This window comes from Salminus brasiliensis, chromosome 8 (genome assembly GCF_030463535.1).
Source record: "Salminus brasiliensis chromosome 8, fSalBra1.hap2, whole genome shotgun sequence".
Lineage (NCBI taxonomy): Eukaryota > Metazoa > Chordata > Actinopteri > Characiformes > Bryconidae > Salminus > Salminus brasiliensis.
Window position 1 is genome coordinate 4,813,794 of NC_132885.1, and position 19,911 is coordinate 4,833,704.

Below are 19,911 nucleotides of genomic sequence, written 5' to 3' on the forward strand. Positions count from 1 at the left end.
TTTGGGGGGTTAGGGGGGGGGGGGTTGTGGCTCATCAGGAAATCAAGAACGCTAAGACGCTAGCCTCAAAATGGCAATCAGCTACATACTCGCTCTACTTTCCTGGCTGGGTTTCTCTTTTTTTTTTTTAGGGATGATGATGAAGCCTGTTTCCAAACCAGAGGAAACAATGCTCCCTGTACGAATGCGGTTCCTCAAACCTCAGAGTTCTCCAATCACTAAATGTACTGAAGTAGATGCATGTGTAGCCTCATACTGTGGAGCTGCTTAGCTGGGCCTACAGGATGGAGGGTTGGGGTAATCATAGGTTTCAAAGCCATTTAGAAGAACATTTGCTGTGCTGGCAGTGGGGAGGACTGGGCTCCTCATCCTTCAAGTAGAGTAGAAACTCACTTCAGAGAGGTAATGGAGAGGGTGGCTCAAAAACAGAAACATCAGCAATTGCAGGCAGGGTCGAGGGAAGGCGTCTTGGGTCGGTGGTACTGAAGTATGCTTATATGTAGTGTACAGTGTGTCAAGCTCAATTCTCTGAAATTTCTTATCTCAGTTGCATCAATCAGAACATCGTATCAGATTAGTATCAGATCAGAAGTTGATGGATTTTAACATTAACTTTTTTTCTGAATAATAAATATATATTATTTAATAAAATATATGATACAAAATAAGTATAAAATAAAATAAAATCACCCTGAATTGACTATTATTTATTTTTATTAGTGTTCTCTGGTTGGGACTAACGTTAGCTGGTTGGGACTAGTGTTAGCTGGGCTGGACTAGTGTTAGCTGGTTGGGACTAGTGTTCTCTGGTGTGGACTAGTGTTCGCTGGTTGGGACTAGTGTTCGCTGGTTGGGACTAGTGTTCGCTGGTCGGTACTAGTGTTCGCTGGGCTGGACTAGTGTTAGCTGGTTGGGACTAGTGTTCTCTGGTCTGGACTAGTGTTCGCTGGTCGGGACTAGTGTTCGCTGGTCGGGACTAGTGTTCGCTGGGCTGGACTAGTGTTAGCTGGTTGGGACTAGTATTCTCTGGTCTGGACTAGTGTTCGCTGGTTGGGACTAGTGTTCGCTGGTCTGGACTAGTGTTCGCTGGTCGGTACTAGTGTTCGCTGGTCTGGACTAGTGTTAGCTGGTTGGGACTAGTGTTCGCTGGGCTGGTCTAGTGTTAGCTGCTCGGGACTAGTGTTCACTGGGCTGGTCTAGGGTTCTCTGGTCAGGACTAGTGTTCTATGGTCTGGGCTAGTACTATCTAGTTGGGAATAGTGTTCTCTGGTCTAGACTAGTGTTCTCTGGTCTGAACTAGTGTTGGCTGGTCAGGACTAGTGTTAGCTGGTCTGGGCTAGTTTTCTCTGGTCTAGACTAGTGTTCTCTGGTCTGAACTAGTGTTCTCTGTCCTGGACTAGTGTTCTCTGTTCTAGACTAGTGTTAGCTGATCTAGACTAGTGTTAGCTGGTCTAGACTAGTGTTAGCTATTCTAGACTATTATTGGCTGGTCTGGACTATTGTTCTCTGGTCTGGACTTGTGTTTGCTGGTTTTCACCGTATATGTCGTATAATCCTCTGTGATGCCCCTCCTCCTCCTCCTCTCTGAGCAAACAAGTTTCGGTAGCAAAACAAGTTCCATCAACTGTTTTTAGAAATTTGCTCGACTGAATCGACTGAAGTGTAAGTTCTCATGACCTCCCTATTTACCTTTATTACAGCTTCCATAATTCCCCCAAACTTTCAGTGTTTCTGCAGACATCTGCAGATCTTTCCATATCTCCAAAGTTCAGTCTTGGAAGAACATTCAATGATGTTGAGGTCTGGGATTTGGGGTGGTCAGTCCATTGTTGCAGTGGAAGGACGGATAGAAAAACCCATGTTTTAATATCTGAAGTAAAAGTGGAGCTGGATTTTCTGCTCTTTCTCAAAGTTGAACGCTTTATGTGCTGTGTTTCTGATGGGGCAGTTTGGATGGTCTACTAGGCCTTGGGGTCCCGTTTTCTATTTAAGATTTAAATCCTCACGGAAATGGCCTGTCTTATATTTAATCTCCTGCAAATGAAGAACTCATACTTAATAGCTGTTTAGATAGAAATTAAACACAGTAAGTGAAGGCTGGTCTCTTATATTTGCAGTACTGTATACTGGTGCTGGAAAAAAACTATTCTAAAGGGGTTTTTAAGACGTTTTAGTGGGGAAAAATAACATTCCTGAAACCAGGGGGTGCTACAGCACTCTCAGCTCCTTAGGTCAGAGGTCAGAGTTCTGACAGATGCAGGATTTACTCGTGGCTTTCACAGTAAGACTCTTTAAAGCAGACGTGAAGTCACTTTAATGTCCCCCTGCAGCTGTACAGTCCTCTGCAAAAACCAGACACTGTTCTGGGGTAAACACATTTTCTGGAGTCTAGGGATTTTGGCTGTCCTGGGCTTTGGACTTGCAGAGCAGTTAGCTAAACCACCACATAATCAAATTGACATTACCCATCTGCTAGCATGAAGACAAACACCGCCAGGCTTAGAGAGTGAAAAACCTACTCCGACGCTTTCAGAAACTCGTGTATAGTTGGAGCGTGAAAGGCAGACTCTATTAAATGAGTCATTCTTTCCATAAGGTTATTTTGCAACCTCTAGTACGGGCTCCCAGAGAGAAATCCCCAAGCACAGATTAGGAACGTTGCCACGGTAGATATGGAAAATACATACAGTTCTTTCATTCTGGCTTCATGAATCTGCCTGACACATTTTACAGTCTGTGTGAAACCAAGTGCTGCAGTGATGGCACTAGACCGTGTTATCTTTGAGCTTTCCTGAGGAAGCTAGAGTGGGCCGGGTGCAGCACTGCTCACACAGTGGGACTCAAATCTCTATCCACTCCCATTGCTTCCGGGCACTGGGCTCCTCTGTGATACGCTCTGTGATCTGTGATGTTCTGGGTTCAGGGTTTAAAAGCATGTGATCCTCAAAAATAAAGGTTCTTTAGATGGTTCTTTGAGTGATGCCATGGGAGAACCACCTTGGTTTTATCAATAACCAATAAGTAACTAAGCTCTATTATAAACATGCTTCTTTATGAAACTATAGATATGTGTGAGTGTGATGAAGCTTTTAAAGATCTAAGGAGCCTTGATGTAGAGGTTCTTTACCAATTTGTAGGTTCTTCACACTTCCACCTCTTTATTACAACATATAGTTCTTTAGGGAACCTTAGAGATATGCAAGAGAGAATCATAGGGATATGTATGCATGATAGGCCTTTTAAATGTCTAAAGAACCTTCACTTTATGTAAAGGTTCTTTGTCAATTGGAAGGTTCTTCACACTCCCTCACACGTTTCTATCACAAACATGGTTCTTAGGGAACCATACAGATGTGAGAGCTTGAACCATGGAGATGTGTGAGTGTGATGAAGCTTCCAAAGAGTTCACTTGATGTAGAGGGTTCTTCATGCTTACGCATCCCTATTACAACAGATAGTTCTTTGGGGAACCTTAGAGATGTGAGCCAGAACCATAGATGTGTGTGAGTAAGATGAACCTTATAGGGTCTAAAGAACCTTATAAACTGGAAGGTTCTTTACACTCAGTGTGAAGAACGTTTTAACCTAATTTCACGTGATTTTGAGGTTCTACCAATTTCAAGGTTCTTTACACTTCAACATCTTTATTACAACTTGTGGTTCTTTAGGAAACCTTAGATATATGTAAGTGAGAACCATAGAGATATATAAGCATGATAAACTTTTTTAATGTCTAAAGGACCTTTACTTGATATAAAGGTTCTTTGTCAGTTGGAAGGTTCTTCAGGGAAGGTTCAGTTGATTTAAAGGTTCTTTAATCTCACACATCGCTATTTTCAGCATGGTTCTTTAGGGAACTATTCAGACATATGAATGAGCACCACAGAGATGTGTAAGTGTGAACGATCTTTGAAAGGTCTAAAGAACCTTTACCTCAAATAAAGGCTCTAATGGATCTTCACACTCTATTACACAGCTCTATTACAACACCTTGTTCTTTAAGGAACCTTAGAGATGTGAGTGAGAACCATAGATATGTGTGAGTGAGATGAACATTTTAAGGTCTAAAGAACCTTCACTTGGTGTAAAGGTTCTTCATAAATTGGAAGGTTCTTCACACTCACTCACACGTCTCTATCACAAACATGGTTCTTTAAGGAACCAAAGACAGTGCTGAGTGTGAAGAACGTTTTAACCTCATTTCACTTGATTTTGAGGTTCTTTACCAATGTTAAGGTTCTCCACCTTTACACATCTCTATTACAATCCATGGTTCTTCAATGAACCATAGAGATCTGTCAGTGCCATCAACCTCTGAAAAATCTAAAGATTCACCTCATATAAAGGCTCTAAAGGTTCTTTACCCTCACACATCACTATTACAGTCATGTTTTTAATAAAGATATGTGAATGTGAAGAACCTTCAACCTTGATGTAAAGTTCTTCACACATCTCCATTACAAATATGGTTCTTTATGGAACCAAATGTGGTATTTCTACAGCATCCCTCGATGGTGACGTCACTGAGAACGTAAACATCTTGATTAAAATGAAGCTGTAGAGTCACTCCAGCCAGATGAATTTCATGGGTGGGCTAAGTGAGGCAGGCTTCATTTTTCTGAGCTGGGCTGCTGAGAAACTGGAGGACTGATTCGGAGCATGTTCAGAGAACGTGGGAGTTGAGTGGGCTGGAAAATCAGCATCAGGAGAAGTGCTCAGAGGGCCAGGCCTGTACTGTCGTCATCGTTTTTTAAACATGTCTGTGGAAACTGTGGGGTCTGCAATGAATTAGCAAATGGAGAGAGAGCAAGACAGAGCGAGAGAGAGAGAGAGGGGGGGGGGGGTCTTGCCTGCCTCCACTGGGCCGGTGTTGAGGCTGCCTTGTGAACTGCAGCTCCCTCCACATTAATGTCTGATCCTCCAGACACCTCCCCTCTAGAAAAACACCTTGTACGGAAGCGGCCTGTTCCACCGCTGTTGTCTGCAGCTCTGCCTGCCTTTCTCTCGATGACATTTCACCTTCAACTCCTGCCTGCATTCCCTCCTGCTTATAAACTGGCTCTGTGTCCACAGTTTGAGCCTAGGGTTTGGTTAGTGTGTCCTAAGAGTGTGAAAAGCTTAGCAACAATCCTAGCACAGATTGATCCAGTCAGGACTGGAGTTTCTACACATCTTCCTGAGGAGGTTAGCTAGTTTAGGCCCTTTGTAAGCATGTAGTCTAGCGTTAGACGTGTTTCTGAATTCCTTCATCATAAAACCAAAAGCGCAGTGGAAGAATTCCCGCTGACTCATGGGAATGTTTATAGACATGTTGTAAAATAGTCATCCAGGGCCCCCCAGACCGGCCAAGCGTTTTTTCATTCCAGCTTCCAACACATGGAGATAGAACCAAAATCAGGACCATCTGAGGAGCCCTGAGGATGGGTTTGTGAACAACTGCTGTGAAACAGCAGATCATTTTTATACAAATTCGGTAGGCTTGGTGCTCTTGGGTGGGCCTTCACTTGTAAAACAACGATATCTTGGCAGACTAAATCATCAGAAATTTAGTCCAATTATCTGTTATTTCTCATTGTAAGGTTGTTGTGAGAATGTAACAATATTATTTATAATTAATAAAGCATTATTTCTTGACAAAAGTAACATTATCTGCATTATTTCCTTAAGAAAATAGAATTATCTGCATTATTTTCTGAAACAAAAGTAGAATCTGCATAATTTTCTGAAAAATCTAAATTTTCTGCATTATTTCTTATAACAAAAGCAAACTTCCCTGCATTGTTTCCTGAGAAATGTTTTTTTATGTATTATTTACTTAAAAAAAGCAGAAAGTTCTGCATTATTTCTTGGCAAAGAGCAAACTTATCTACATTTCTTGACAAAAGTAACATTATCTGCATTATTTCTTTAAAAAAAGAATTATCTGCATTATTTCCTTACCAGAGCAAACATATGTACATTATTTACTTGAAAAAAGCAAAATACACTATCTGCTTTTTACCTGCATTATTAACAAAACACAATGTTTTCTGTATTACTTCCTAAAAAGAAACTTTTTTGTATTATTTACTGAAACAAAAGCAGACTTTTCAGCATCATTTGCTTAAAAATCTGAATTTTCTGCATCCTTTCCTGAAAAAATCTGATTTTTTGCATCATTTTATGAAACATCTAAATTTTTTGCATTTTTTTTACAACAAAAGCAGAATTCCCTGCATTGTTTCCTGAGAAATGTTTTTTTTCCTGGATTATTTCCTAAGAAAAAGTAGGATTTATTGCATTATTTCCTAAAAAAAATCTAAATTTTCTGCACAACAAAAGCAGAGATTTTTTTTCTGGATTATTTCCTTTAAAAAAAAAGCAGAAATTTCTTGAAAACATATCTACATTTCTTGACAAAAAAAATCTGCATTATTTCTTGAAAAAACAAGCATTTGCCAAAGCAATAAGACACTTTCACTAGATGTAATTTTTCAAAACCAATAAAAATGTCTAAAAACAAGTTAAATAGTCTGACATCTATATAAGAACAATCATTTTAGAACTGTAGCCGAGATTTAAGATGATCCCACAGGCCAAGTTTTTTTGTGAGTGTGTGTATGTGTGTGTGTGTGTGTGTGTGTGTGTGTGTCCTTCCTGGGAGGTTCCTGCCATATGTTCTTTCTCAAATACAAGGGAAAATATCTCCCTCTGGTTCTTGGCATGACTCACAACATCGCTCCCCTTCAGGCCAAAGGAAATGCAAGCAAGTCCACCTTCTCATGTTAGAAACAACGGTTCAGTGTGAGAGATTTTACATGATGCATTTGTTTCAGGTATTCTTCTTCCAGATCTCTCCTGCCATGTATTGCCTGGGTGCACTTAAATATGATTTAATAGCCTGTGTGAGTTATAGGTTGTTTGATCTGGTTCCCAGAGTGAGCGAGAGATATGCCTCTCTTATCAGTGTTCTACAGCGAACGGCAACCTGTGTAAAGGTGTATCTGAAATACTACTGCTTTCAATGGCTTTAACAGAGGGAAAATGTGTTTATGGCTAATGTACATGACAGTGGTATCAAATTTTATTTCATAACAGATCAATCGCTTATTATATATTAATATTAAATCGGTTTCGTTGCAACACGTCAGATTTCCACACAAAAGAAATGGAATCAGGAATCAGGTCCAGACAGATAGACATTACATTTGTATCCAGAGGTTTTTCCATATTGACTTTTCGAAAGTCCAGAAGACCAAATAACCCACCTAGCTGAAGCTACTAAGATTAAGATTAAGACCATTAGTTTTAGTGAGTCTACAGACCGAAAAGTTCCAGAACAGTTCTCTGTAGTGATGTCTTTAAAGAACAGCAACACCCCCAACCCTGGTCCTGAAAGACCCCCTGTTCTGCACATTTTAATGCTTTACCCCCAAAAATCAGCTAATTAACAAGCTCTTCCTGAGTTGAAGGTGATGTGTCAGAGCAGGAAACCACTAAAACCACTAAAATGTGCAGGGCAGGAGGTCCTTCAGGTCTTTTAGGGCCAGGGCTGGGAACTACTTCTTTAAAGAACCATCACTTCTTGCCGACAGTTAAAGAACCCTCAAACAATTCAAAGCATCAGTGATGTTTCTGAACAGGTTGGAGCAGTAAATCATGTAGAAAACTAAGAATAAGGGATATTATACTAAACTAAAAAGACGTTCAATAGTAATAGTAATAAATGTGCTACTGTTATTTGAAGACATCACTCCAAAGAAGCCTTTTTAGAGCCTTATGTATGTAAATCTAACTAATGGTGTTAACTTTGTAGCCTCAGTTTGGCAGCTTTGACCGTCTGGGAGAACAACATTGGAAAAGTCAACATGGAAAAATCTCTACAGACAAATTAATGTCAATATGACTGGACCTGAATCTTATTTTTTTGCATAAATTCTACTTACTGCTTTAAATAAAGCATATTTTGGGGTTTTTGAAGGTTAACCCCTTCAAAAAGGTTCAGTTATAATTCCGTTATTATATGTGAAAGCCTTTGCAATGCCATTTTTCTTTTTGGAGTGCCTCAGGGTTCTATTTTAGGGCCTATTACAATAATGTAAATTAAAATAGTAATAAAGTGTGGACCTGCATATTGGGTTTGAAGGGTTTAAGGGGTTGAAGAACCTCAGAATAATTCAAACCCTCTTTTCTAGTTAAACATAAAGCTTTCTTTTTGATCCTGTACCAAAGGTTTCAGTGTACATTCCTGCATCCTATGCTTATCATGTTCACTCCCCCTAAAACTTGCCTTACTGTGAAAGGTTTATTCACTGTGTTGGCATGCAGGGCTTCAGTCAGTTCCTCTACTGGCCACTGCTGCCTCAGACTGAAAGCCAGATTAGTAGGAGTATTGAATGTTTCTGTGGTAAAGGTTCCACTCAAGGTAGTGCAGGAAGCTCATGGATGCCACCTGCTGTTCATCTGCGAGCTTTGGAAAGTTCAGCATCTGTGAAATCTGCAGTGTGATTATTGGTTTTACAGGTCAGCAGATACATCCTGAGATCTTGTAGACTGTGTTCTGTCATGCAGTTGATGCAGGCATGCTCTGCATGGTTTAAACACTTACTGAGATGTTAACTGTCCCAACCCTGGTCCTGGAGGACCTTCAGCACTGTACATTTTAGTGTTCACCCTGCTCCCGAGAAATCAAATCCAGCTAATCGGATAATTTAAGTTCTTCCTGAGCAGAAGTTGGTGTGTTAGAGCAGGAAACCACTAAAATGGACCTCCAGGACCATATGGTTAAATTAAATTTAAAGTTAAAGAACCTCCATATAAAAATATAATACAAATGTTTACTATATGGACAAAAGTATTTGCTCAATCAGTGTTTCTCTTGAAATCAAGGGCATTAAAAAGAGTTCTAATGCTACTAGATTTTAAAGAGCATTGCCACGAGAATTTGATTGTATTCAGCAACAAGAGCTTTAGTCATCCCCAACTCATCCCAAAAGTATTGGATGGAGCTCCACCATCCATCATTCCAGAGAACACAGTTCTTCCACCTCTCCACAGCTCAATGCTGGGGAGGGGGCTTTATGCTGGCAGTACGTCTCTACAGAGACCAGACAGGCTGTGTATGTGTATGGGTACCTGAATGCACTTATTAGAAGGGGTGTCCACAAATATTTGGACATATAATGTACTTCCATGGTGTTGATAAAACACTTAGAACATTGAACGTTGAGAGGTTTAAAAGTAGTCCTGGGGTGAAGTTAGCTGCATGCTGCTGTCGTGAATCAGCCTCAGACTTTGGAGAGAATGAGCTCATGTCTACCCATCGCAGGCTTTATAGTGGAGGGTGGAGGGTGGAGGGTGGATGTGACAGGGGGGGGCTTTTCCAATGAGTCCTTTTCCACACATAGTATTCCTGTGTTCCCAGCATTCATTCCCTTTAGTTAACTCAGGAATGGCCCAGAAGAAGAGCAGAAGAAGAGCTATTGGGACATCAAGAAGATTACTAGTATTGTATTCCAGGTGGTTGTAACATTGTTGCTAAGTGGTTGCTATGGTGTTGCTAGGCAGTTAATAAGATGCCAGGTGCATTTCCTAAAGAAACAATAGACCTTTGATAGAATTATGGCCTCAAATGGCTTTCAAGTAGACTCCACTTCCAGATAGTCGGGCTGAAATGATTTTTGCTATGTGGTTGCCATGGTATTACAAGTGGTTCCATTGGTGTTGCTGCTAGGTGGTTATTTTGATGTTAGATGGTTGCTATGGTGTCTCAGTGTCTAGGTCAAGTGTACTCAAGACCGTAAAGAACATCTGCTCACCTCAGGGTGCTCCTCTGCTCTTTCTCGTTTCTGTAGGAGATGATCTGAGCTGCATGGAGGATGGCCAGGTGTACACGAACCGAGACGTCTGGAAGCCCGAGCCGTGCCGGATCTGCGTCTGCGACAGCGGCACCATCCTCTGTGATGAAGTGCAGTGTGACGAGCTGTCCAGCTGTGAAAAGGTTGTGATCCCAGAGGGCGAGTGCTGTCCAGTGTGCCAAAGCGGGCCAGAGTTCCCAGACAACAGCGGCAATGGTAGGGTAGTTCAGCACAACACAAGCATCATTAACATTAATAAACACTTAAAAAAAACTGACAAATCTGAAGCTGATGATTGAACACGTACTCATTTGTTGTATGTTGTTTACATTTTCAGAACGAGTCTATAAGGTAACAATTCTACAATATATATTTTTATTTGAGATATGACTCAAACAGTACAGTCCTGTGTTAAGCTTAAGATCTTACTGTTCAACAATCTGAATTTTCAGGGCCAGAAGGGTGAACCTGGAGATGTTCCATTTGTACGTATGAATTCAGTATCTTATTGTCACAATGAGTGAGTTATAATGAATTAATGAAGATAATTAAATAAAGGACGCTAACATCTGAATATGACATTTTACAGGTCACTGGGCTTCCTGGACGACCAGGACCAATGGTAAGCCTACATGACAAGTCTTTTATGGACTTTGAGTCCAATCAGTTTTAAACTGAAGTTAATTTACTTGAATGATAATGAGTAAACACTTAATTATGCATTACTGTTCAAAATGTTTTCATATTAATAATGACTGTTATTGAATGCATTAATATTCCACAGAATATTTAAATATCATAATATTACATTGAAATATTATATATTATATTTATTATATACAATCTATATGTTATATAAGTAAATATATATAAGAAAATATTGTATGTTAAATTAAGTATATTAGGAACATCAAGAACTTAATAAATAAAAAGGTTTTTGCTAGTTGGTTGCTATGGTATTCCAGGTGGTTGCTATGGTGTCCATATGTGGTTGTTAGGCAATTGCTAAGGATGCTAAATTGCTGAAAAGTGGTTGATGTGGTATTTGCACCCTTTCTAATATATGGACAATTTTTTTTTCCCCAATGCAAAACCATTACAGCATTTTATTCATATAATTGATTAAAACTATGATTTATTTATAGTCATTTCTTAAAAAGTATCTTCCTTTAGGTTATATCACCATGTTTCAAATTAAAGATGTTCTGCATGTTCATTAATTTATAACATTATAAATTATAACATTATTCTTAATGTTTTAAACCCAGAGGAAATTCTCCATTTTTAAACTTACTACTAATTATTTGAAGTTTGAAGTTAAAGTTTCTAACTGAAACTCAAAACGAGCCTGGAAACCCAGCCCTTTAAGAGAGCTTATGTCAACAGGTTTAGATTAGCATTTTGTTGCATTTCTCTACTTTTGGTAGCGTGATTGATGCTCACCTAGCCACAACTGTGATTCTTGTTTGGGTGCTCAGAGCATGTGAGGTACTGAACATTTTCTCTGTCTTTACAAACTTCAGTAACATCTGATTTTGAAATGTGGATTTTTTACAGACAGTTAGTTACCAAGACACAAAATACCTCATTCATCAGTCTCTTTTAAAGAAATAGTTCTTGAGAAAAGTCTTAAAGAAAGTCTAGGTCAGATCCATGGTGTGTTTTAATGTGCAGTTCTGCTCTTATAATAATCTTCATCAAAATTGCATAAGTGTGTTTTAAGAGGAAAATATCTCTGAAGAACAGTCAGTTAATGAAACCCGTTTTTTCTTTTCTGTGTCTTTAACATGACTGTGAGTTTTCCAGTAGAATGGTAGCTGCAGTTTTTTCAGTTTGACCCAAATTCATATCAACCACCTAGCAACACCATAGCAACCACTTATCAACATAAATGATATTATATATACACATATATATATATATATATATATATATATATAAATTATGAAATTATGTATTTTCAAACATTTTCCAGAATTGGTAACACTATTTTCATTAACCCCTGATTGGAAATACTGTTTGCATTCTTTAATTATTTATTAATTGAAATTAAATTAAATTAATTTAAATTCACCAAAAAAATTATATTAAACGTGACTGAACTTTAATAGTAGAATGCAAGACTTTCTAAATTTAACCCTAAACCTAGTCTTAACCTAAACCTTAACTCTAATCTAAGTTTTAACAGATAGCTAAGCATCAGTAGAAAGCATCCAAATGATGTTTGACCCCAGAATAAATTAATAAATGGTTAATTTATTAATTAATTTTATGTAGTGATGTAGCTTGTACATTTTAGATGGTGATCTATGATACAGTTGTACCTTAATTATTCCTGCACCAAAACAGCAGATCCAACTAATCATCCAGTTAACAAGGGTTTCTTGATCTGGTGTATTGGAGCAGGGGGAACTCCAAAGGTACTCTTAAAAAAGGGTTGAGAACCACTGCCATAGTTTAATATCCTTTAGTCCTCTAGAACACTAGATGGCAGTGCAGTCCACCACAGGCTTATTGTCCAGGTGCTTGTTTATGAGTCGTCAGTTTTTATATGATGGTGAATCATCATGATCTTCCAAAAAACCTATAATCTGATAACTGTCACCTGAGGATGGTGTATGTGCATTGCAGGGCAATCATAGTTGTTCTTCTCTTTGCATTACTGACCTGTTTACTGATTTCTAATTAAACAGGGACCACCAGGAGCACCAGGATTTAGGGGGGACCGTGGACCCAAAGGAAGGCCTGTAAGATACAATAGTGACATTTCCCATTCTCAAGATCTCTCTCATATGCTGTAGTACTGCCATGGCCACTTTGCCACCACGGATTATTGTTATTAACCATGTACTTTTAATGCCTTGTCTGCAGGGTCCTAGAGGTCCTTCTGGGTATGATGGAGAGCCTGGTGTCCCAGGGCAGCCAGGAGACCCTGGACCACCAGGTCACCCCCCTGGAGTGAGTACAGAGCACAATGACAGTCCAATAAATAAACAATATCCTTCATATTCTCACAAGGCCAGGAATACCTTCAGGAAACTACTGTAGCAATAACGTTTGATTCAGCCCGAGAAAGTCTGGGAAAGTTTGAGTGACACGTCAAAAGTTTTCTTGCTAAGTCAACTCAACCTGAGCTCCAGCTCCTGTGGGACTGAGCTGGAGTGCTATACTGTCGCAAACCACACAGCCTACAAAAAAACCCTGAAATAATTCAGTCAATCAAAACGGACAACACTCGTTGAATGACAAGCGAGTGGACTGGGAGAATTTCAGGCCAGTTATGTAAATTTATGCCACAGACCTGCTTTGAGCTGCTGTTCCTTGAGTTTCTGTGGAGCTCAGCATGAAACTATAGCCAGTCCAGTGTCAAGACTTTTGTTAAACAGGTCCTTGTCTCTTTCTAAACTTTCTAGGGCCAGCTGGCCTCACACATGGCTGGAGGATTTGATGAAAAATCAGCAGGTCAACATGCCATGATTCCTGGGCAAAGGGTAAGAAGCAGCGAGACAAACTCTTCAGTCTTCAGGCATCAATAATGAGCTGAAGCTTCTCAGATGTCCTCGTGAAGGCAGAGGAACCTAATGGGAGTAAATTGCTGTAATATTTCTCTGTATCACTTGATGTTAGCTTCTAACAGTTGCCAAGCACAAGGCAAGTTTAATAATGATGTGCAAATTTGGACAATGTCATTAGCATATGTAATAATATGGGAGGAGAGGGAGGGAACTCTGAAAGCTTTGGGCTGGAGTTTGGGTGGCTTCTGCTTTGTGGTAGAAAGCCAGACCCCAATCTGGTAAGTGGAGCTAGAACTCTAGAGGTGGTGGTGGATTGTGAAAACTGTGACCAAGGTAGAGATGGAATTTACAGGACATTAGATTGGGAGGATGAGCTTTGGGCATGTTCCTCCTCCCAAACTGTAGTCATTTCATTAAGATAATTTCTTGATCTTTTTAGGGAGAAGCAGGTGCAAGAGGACCACCTGGGACCAACGGTCTACCAGTAAGTGTGAAGTTTCTAATGTTCACACCTTAAAAACACAATATGAAAGTCTGAATGGTTGGTCACTAATTCACTAATTTTCATCCTCTATTTTCTCTTCTTAGGGTGCACCAGGTCCACAAGGGTCCCCTGGTGATGCTGGAGATCCTGGACCATTGGTAAGTGACAGCATATGGCATTTTGAGATGGATCTTCAGACAGAATTACAAGATATAAGAGTGGACATAAGAAACTCCAAGTCAAGCCTCCAGCGTATAGTTATCATATTGCAAGTACATCACTATATTATGAACTATCCTACATGTCCAAATGTTTGTGGACACCCCTTCTAATGAATGCATTAAGGCACTTTAAGTCACACCCATTGATGACACAGATATACAAACACACATACACACACATACACATCATGTATAGTCTTGCCAATAGAATAGGACTTTCTGTAGCAAATAAGCATGAACCTATTGGCACCATGCTGCCTAATGCCAGGCATGGGCTTGTAGAGGGGTATACAGCCCCCCAGCATTGAGCTGTGGAGAAGTGGAAGAACTGTCCTCTCTGGAATGAAAGAGGGTTCCCCATCCAAAATTTTAAATGAGATGGGCAGCTGAGAATGTGGTGAGGGCTGGTGATCATCCAACATCCTGACCTCACTAACGCTCTTGTTGTAGAATACAATCAAATCCTCACATCAGTGCTTTCCAGGACGGTAGAGACAGTTACTCCAACAAAGGCAGGATCAACCTTTTTTTTTTTCAAAATAACCTTGATTTCAGAAGAAACTATGAGTGAACAGGTGTCCCAATACTTTTGTCTAAAAAGCATATTTCGCTGTAAACTGAAAATTGATATAATAACCTTCTGTTTGTTTATTCTTCCTCTCCAGGGACCATCTGGTGCAAGGGGACCTGATGGTCCTGCAGGAAAGCCTGGTGAAGATGTGAGTAGATTTGGATTTTGATAGTTTTGGCACCACATTTTGTTTTCAAGACATATAACTACCATGCACCAGCATGCAGCAGCTTACTGTTACCAGCCTGCAGAACACTCGTATCTCCAAAATGACAGCATTACAGGAGAAGAAAAAAAACATTCTTAACTTTCAATGGAAGTCTATTGCAAGTTTATTCTAAGTAAGTTTGGAGCATTTCTATTGGTCTACTCTTCAAGAACAAGAACAACTACCTGAGATCCAGAATTTTTCAACAACAGTGACAATATGTTGTGTTTCTAAGCCTGTATGTTAATTTCAGCAACAAAAGTGTGTATGCTGATCACCAGAAAAACCAATCGTACTGCTAACTCAACTAGCATCGACCAGCTAAACCAGAACTATAGCATAAAATGCATGCTAATATTAGCTGCTTAACCCCTTAAAAAGCCTATGGTCTGCTGGTGGGTCTGACGGCCGACCCCCAGTGTTATTACAACCTTCTATTTCCAGAAAATAGCCCCACCAGTTTGTACAGAAGTCCCAGTAGTTACTGAGTAATACACCTTAGTGTGTTATAAGCCTTTCTACTGTAAGAAGCTAAGAGCTTAATTGTGTTTAACTCTTGAAATTAACATTTTGACTCAAAGGGAGAAGCAGGAACACCAGGAAGTGCAGGAGAGATGGGATTCCCAGGATCTGCAGTAAGCTGTGTTCTTTTAATCATCCAATACATCTACGTTCAACATAACGAATGACCTCATTGTGTGGGTGCATAACAATAGTACATAAATACTGATGTGCTTTTTTAATTACCTCTGGATTTAGGGAGCAAGAGGGTTTCCAGGGACACCAGGTCCTCCAGGTCTGAAGGGTCACAGAGTGAGTAAACTGGCTCTCATTGTAGGCCACTGCTTTCACCCTTTAATCGAATCATCATAGCAGTCAACATTTCTCGAATTGGACTCTCTAAAATAATTTTTCTGCTCCTGTCACGTCGGCTTAACAGCCTCTCACATGCTCGATAGCTGAAATTGGGCTAATCGATAGTGTTGTTTCCCCTTCACTAAACACACTTGAATTTTCAATATCTCATTGAGTCATTTCCCCTGAACCATCTATCTGAAGTGCAGAAGAAAGCATTTCCAGCAACTGCAGCAGCTACACTGTTGGAATGAAGGCTAATCCAGATGGTATAATCCGCTCTTACAGAAAACTACAGCCAGCTACGGAACCTTTAGAGCTTTAGGATCACTATCTATTCACTATCTATGAAAGCTCTATTAGATTACCAGTAGAATCCCTCATATCCACCATTCTGACAAACCACATAACTCAGTGCAGGACAACCAGTTGCATCTGCAGAGCTACACTTCACAAGAACATCATGAGGTGCCCCCAAGTGGCTGACCGTGGAACTAATTTCTTTGCCATTTGTAACGTCCTTTATATTTACTCTGGATTCTGAACTCCTTTGGTCTCATTTTAGGGACATCAAGGTCCAGCTGGTCTAAAGGGAGAGCGTGGAGCAGTTGGATCAAAAGTAAATCATGTCATGTCTTTAATAATATTATGGTGTAACGTCTTCAGTCTATTTGAATCTCAGAGTCTGCCTCTTTCCTTCAGGGTGAATCTGGTGGAACTGGTCCAATGGGCGCACCTGGCCCCATGGTGAGATGAACAATTACTCAATCTTGTCACATACGAAATGAGTCTATTAGTGGTGCAGAGCTCCAGACGAAAGAAATGAGTCAGAACCTGTCATTTTACGGGTAGAATCTAAAAATGAGCTCTTTCCTATTTCCTATTGCAGGGCCCAAGGGGGATGCCAGGAGAGAGAGGACGCCCCGGGCCAAGTGGAGTTCCTGTAAGTAAAGCAACAACATCAACACTAATAAATATCTCAATCTCTGCACTGTGTGTGTGTAGATATCTATCTGTCTGTCTGTCTGTCTGTTTGTCCATCTATCTATCTATCTATCTATCTATCTATCTATCTATCTATCTATCTATCTATCTATCTGTCTGTCTGTCTGTCTGTCTGTCTGTCTATCTATGTGTCTGTCTGTCTGTCTGTCTATCCGTGTCTGTCTGTCTGTCTATCTATCTATCTATCTATCTATCTATCTATCTATCTATCTGTCTGTCTGTCTGTCTATCTATCTGTGTCTGCCTGTCTATCTATCTATCTATCTATCTATCTATCTATCTATCTGTCTGTCTGTCTGTCTGTCTGTCTATCTATAGGCTAGATTTATAAACGTACAATACTTGAAAAAAGATGTTGGACTGTAGTCTCCTGATCTAGAAATCTAGCCACAAAAATCTGTTTGTCCATCAGGTTTGTATCACTACCAGTTAAGTGACACTCAAGCAACAACCTTACTATGAGTCTCATGTTTAGCCTGACAATACTGTAGAACAGTTTAAACACACTAAATGTACTCATGATTTTTACTGGATTAACTGTTCTGTTTCAGGGTATGAGGGGTTCTCAAGGAAATGTAGGGAAACCAGGTCCAATGGTAAGACACCAGTTTGTGATCTGTAAAATATAAAACTAGTTTTTCAATTCTTCATAATAATCTTTGAACTTTCAATGGTGTTAAGGGTCCTTTGGGTATTAGTGGACCATCAGGGTATCCAGGAGCACCAGGTATGAAGGTGAGTACTTTTTCAACATGAATACTCAAGCTCAAGCTGTTTTGAACAAATGATTTGATTATGTTTGTATGTTTATATGTTGCCATATAGATGCCTAACTAGTGGGCTTCTGTTTGATAGGGACAACCAGGACCTACAGGAGTTAGAGGCCCTGAGGGACCACAAGGACAGAGAGGAGAGACCGGAGCACTCGGCAGACCTGGACCACTTGGCATTCAGGTTTCTATTCAAGTTTCATTGCACTCGAAGTTGAGGTTTTCTGCTCATTAGCAACGCTGTCCTCCATGTGACACATCTAATTGAATCTATTTGGATCTATTTGGATGTTCTAATGCAGGGTCCAATGGGTGTTGATGGAGGTCCAGGAGCCAAAGGTCCATTGGTATGTAAAAACATCATATCAAATCAAAATGATGTATGATGTATTGTTAAATATACCATTGCTGGACAGACTCATTAAAGCCTAAAAAATGAGCATCATGTATGGTATGGTCCTTTTCTCCAGGGCAATGTTGGGCCACAGGGGCCTGTCGGTTTGCTTGGTCCACCAGGTCCTCCAGGACCTCAGGGAAGCACTGGCCAACCTGGGATTAAAGGTCAACTGGTAAGATCTTCTTAATGTACCCTGGCATGTGAACTATAGTCTACTCTATTCAATTCAGTGTTATGCTTGAATGCTAAATCAGGAATCTATAGGATAATGGTTTTCACACCGTACTGGCAGTATTACCACCCTCTTATGTTAGGAAGCTAATTTAATGGTGCGGTCATTTGCCATTGCAGGGGTCGGTTAACCCTAAATGACATAATTTCTTAGATTAACATGCATCCTTATCTCTGTTTTAAGGGAGATGTTGGTGTTCCTGGATTTAAAGGAGAAGCTGGACCTAAGGGAGAACAAGTAAGTTGAGCTGCTGATCAGACAGATCTAAATAAAGGTCCCAGTTCAAAAACCAAGACCAAGTGGACCGGCGAATGTTATTTTCAGTAGATAGACATTCATTTCTCAACTCTATGATACAGGGTCCTTCAGGAGCACAGGGAGTAATTGGACCTCAGGGAGAAGAAGGAAAGAGAGGAAATAGAGGAGATCCTGGGTCTGTAGGCCCACCTGGACCTGTTGGCGAGAGAGTGAGTCAGATTTCCCCTCATATCTCATCTTTATCTCATATCAAACATTGTATTAATGTACTGTATGTTAGCACTGGTACTTATTCGTCCTATGCAACTTTCAGGGAGCTCCAGGTAATCGGGGTTTCCCTGGTCAAGATGGATTACAAGGAGCCAAAGTAAGTAACTGATCAAAATGCTGCTGTTCGCTGATCAATATGTGGAGAAACTAAACTGACTAAACTGTTTAAATTTGATCTAAACTCTTTTAAGGGTGCTCAAGGTGACCGTGGAATAACTGGAACCTCAGGCCCCAAAGGTTCCACTGGAGATCCTGGAAGATTAGGGGAACCAGGCCTACCAGGAGCAAGGGTAACACTTCTAAACAAACAAGCATCTTTCTCAAATGATGACATCTAAGCAAGCAAAATCCTCAAATATTATTCCAAGTATTGATATTTCTCGTTATTTTATTGTTGTAAGAATATTTTACGATTATTCAACGTATTTGTCACTTATTTTTTATGTTTTTAGAAATTCACACTGCTGAATGTGTCCCCGTGCCACTGGCAAATCGTTTGCTTGTTTCGAGCTTAAAAATTCTTGAATTAGAAGTTGGCAAAATTGTCTGCCAATAGAATGAGACACTTTCAGCAGACAAAATCTTTTAACCCCTTATGCTCCATAACTGTTTTTACACTCTAAGGATTTTTAATCAGTACTTACACTCTTAAAAATAAAGGTACTATAGAAGAACCAACTTTTGGTTCCATAAAGAACCATGTTTGTCATAGAGATGTGAGTGTGAAGAACATTTAAAAGACTCCATAAAACTTTACCTTGGTGAAAAGGTTCTTTATCAATATAAAGTTCACTTCTCTATTACAAACATGGTTCTTTAAGGAACCAAAAGTGGTTCTTCTATGGCATTGCTCAAAGAACCTTCTGTAGCACCTTTGTTGAGTGTCTATGCAAAGAAATGCAAACTGGCTGAGTTGGCACTAAGCTAAATCAGTGATCAGGGAAAAGAGGTCAAAACAAGTAAAATAAGTTAAAATAAATAAAAAATATGTATATATTATTACTGCAAAAATCTCAAAATGAGAAATATTAGATATTTAAACTGCATTAAATGCAAATAATTTGCTAAGAAATCATTTTTCGTATTTATTTATATTTATACGCTGTATTTTACTCTGTATTGCAGCAGTACATTACAGTATAATTATGGTATGTTGTTTACTGCAGGGTTTGACTGGTACTCCTGGTGTTCAAGGTGCTGAAGGAAAGCCAGGACCTCTGGTATGTTTGATCGATATTTCAGAGCAATAACTGCTATGTTATCAGGCAGGTAGACTTTCTGTATGTAGA

General features: G+C 39.7%; 1 protein-coding gene across 1 annotated transcript in view; it reads left to right on the forward strand.

Moving 5' to 3' along the window:
- Positions 1–19,911, forward strand: part of col5a2a (collagen, type V, alpha 2a) — a 57,739-nt gene that overhangs the window by 23,814 nt on the left and 14,014 nt on the right. The window contains exons 2-25 of the mRNA XM_072685442.1: positions 9,834–10,057; positions 10,289–10,321; positions 10,426–10,458; positions 12,530–12,583; positions 12,708–12,794; positions 13,250–13,327; positions 13,791–13,835; positions 13,940–13,993; positions 14,722–14,775; positions 15,417–15,470; positions 15,595–15,648; positions 16,256–16,309; positions 16,393–16,437; positions 16,580–16,633; positions 17,247–17,291; positions 17,377–17,430; positions 17,551–17,649; positions 17,768–17,812; positions 17,936–18,034; positions 18,278–18,331; positions 18,454–18,561; positions 18,666–18,719; positions 18,814–18,912; positions 19,789–19,842. Of these exons, the coding sequence (XP_072541543.1) occupies positions 9,834–10,057; positions 10,289–10,321; positions 10,426–10,458; positions 12,530–12,583; positions 12,708–12,794; positions 13,250–13,327; positions 13,791–13,835; positions 13,940–13,993; positions 14,722–14,775; positions 15,417–15,470; positions 15,595–15,648; positions 16,256–16,309; positions 16,393–16,437; positions 16,580–16,633; positions 17,247–17,291; positions 17,377–17,430; positions 17,551–17,649; positions 17,768–17,812; positions 17,936–18,034; positions 18,278–18,331; positions 18,454–18,561; positions 18,666–18,719; positions 18,814–18,912; positions 19,789–19,842 (1,634 nt within the window). The remainder of the gene's footprint in view (positions 1–9,833; positions 10,058–10,288; positions 10,322–10,425; positions 10,459–12,529; positions 12,584–12,707; positions 12,795–13,249; positions 13,328–13,790; positions 13,836–13,939; positions 13,994–14,721; positions 14,776–15,416; positions 15,471–15,594; positions 15,649–16,255; positions 16,310–16,392; positions 16,438–16,579; positions 16,634–17,246; positions 17,292–17,376; positions 17,431–17,550; positions 17,650–17,767; positions 17,813–17,935; positions 18,035–18,277; positions 18,332–18,453; positions 18,562–18,665; positions 18,720–18,813; positions 18,913–19,788; positions 19,843–19,911) is intronic.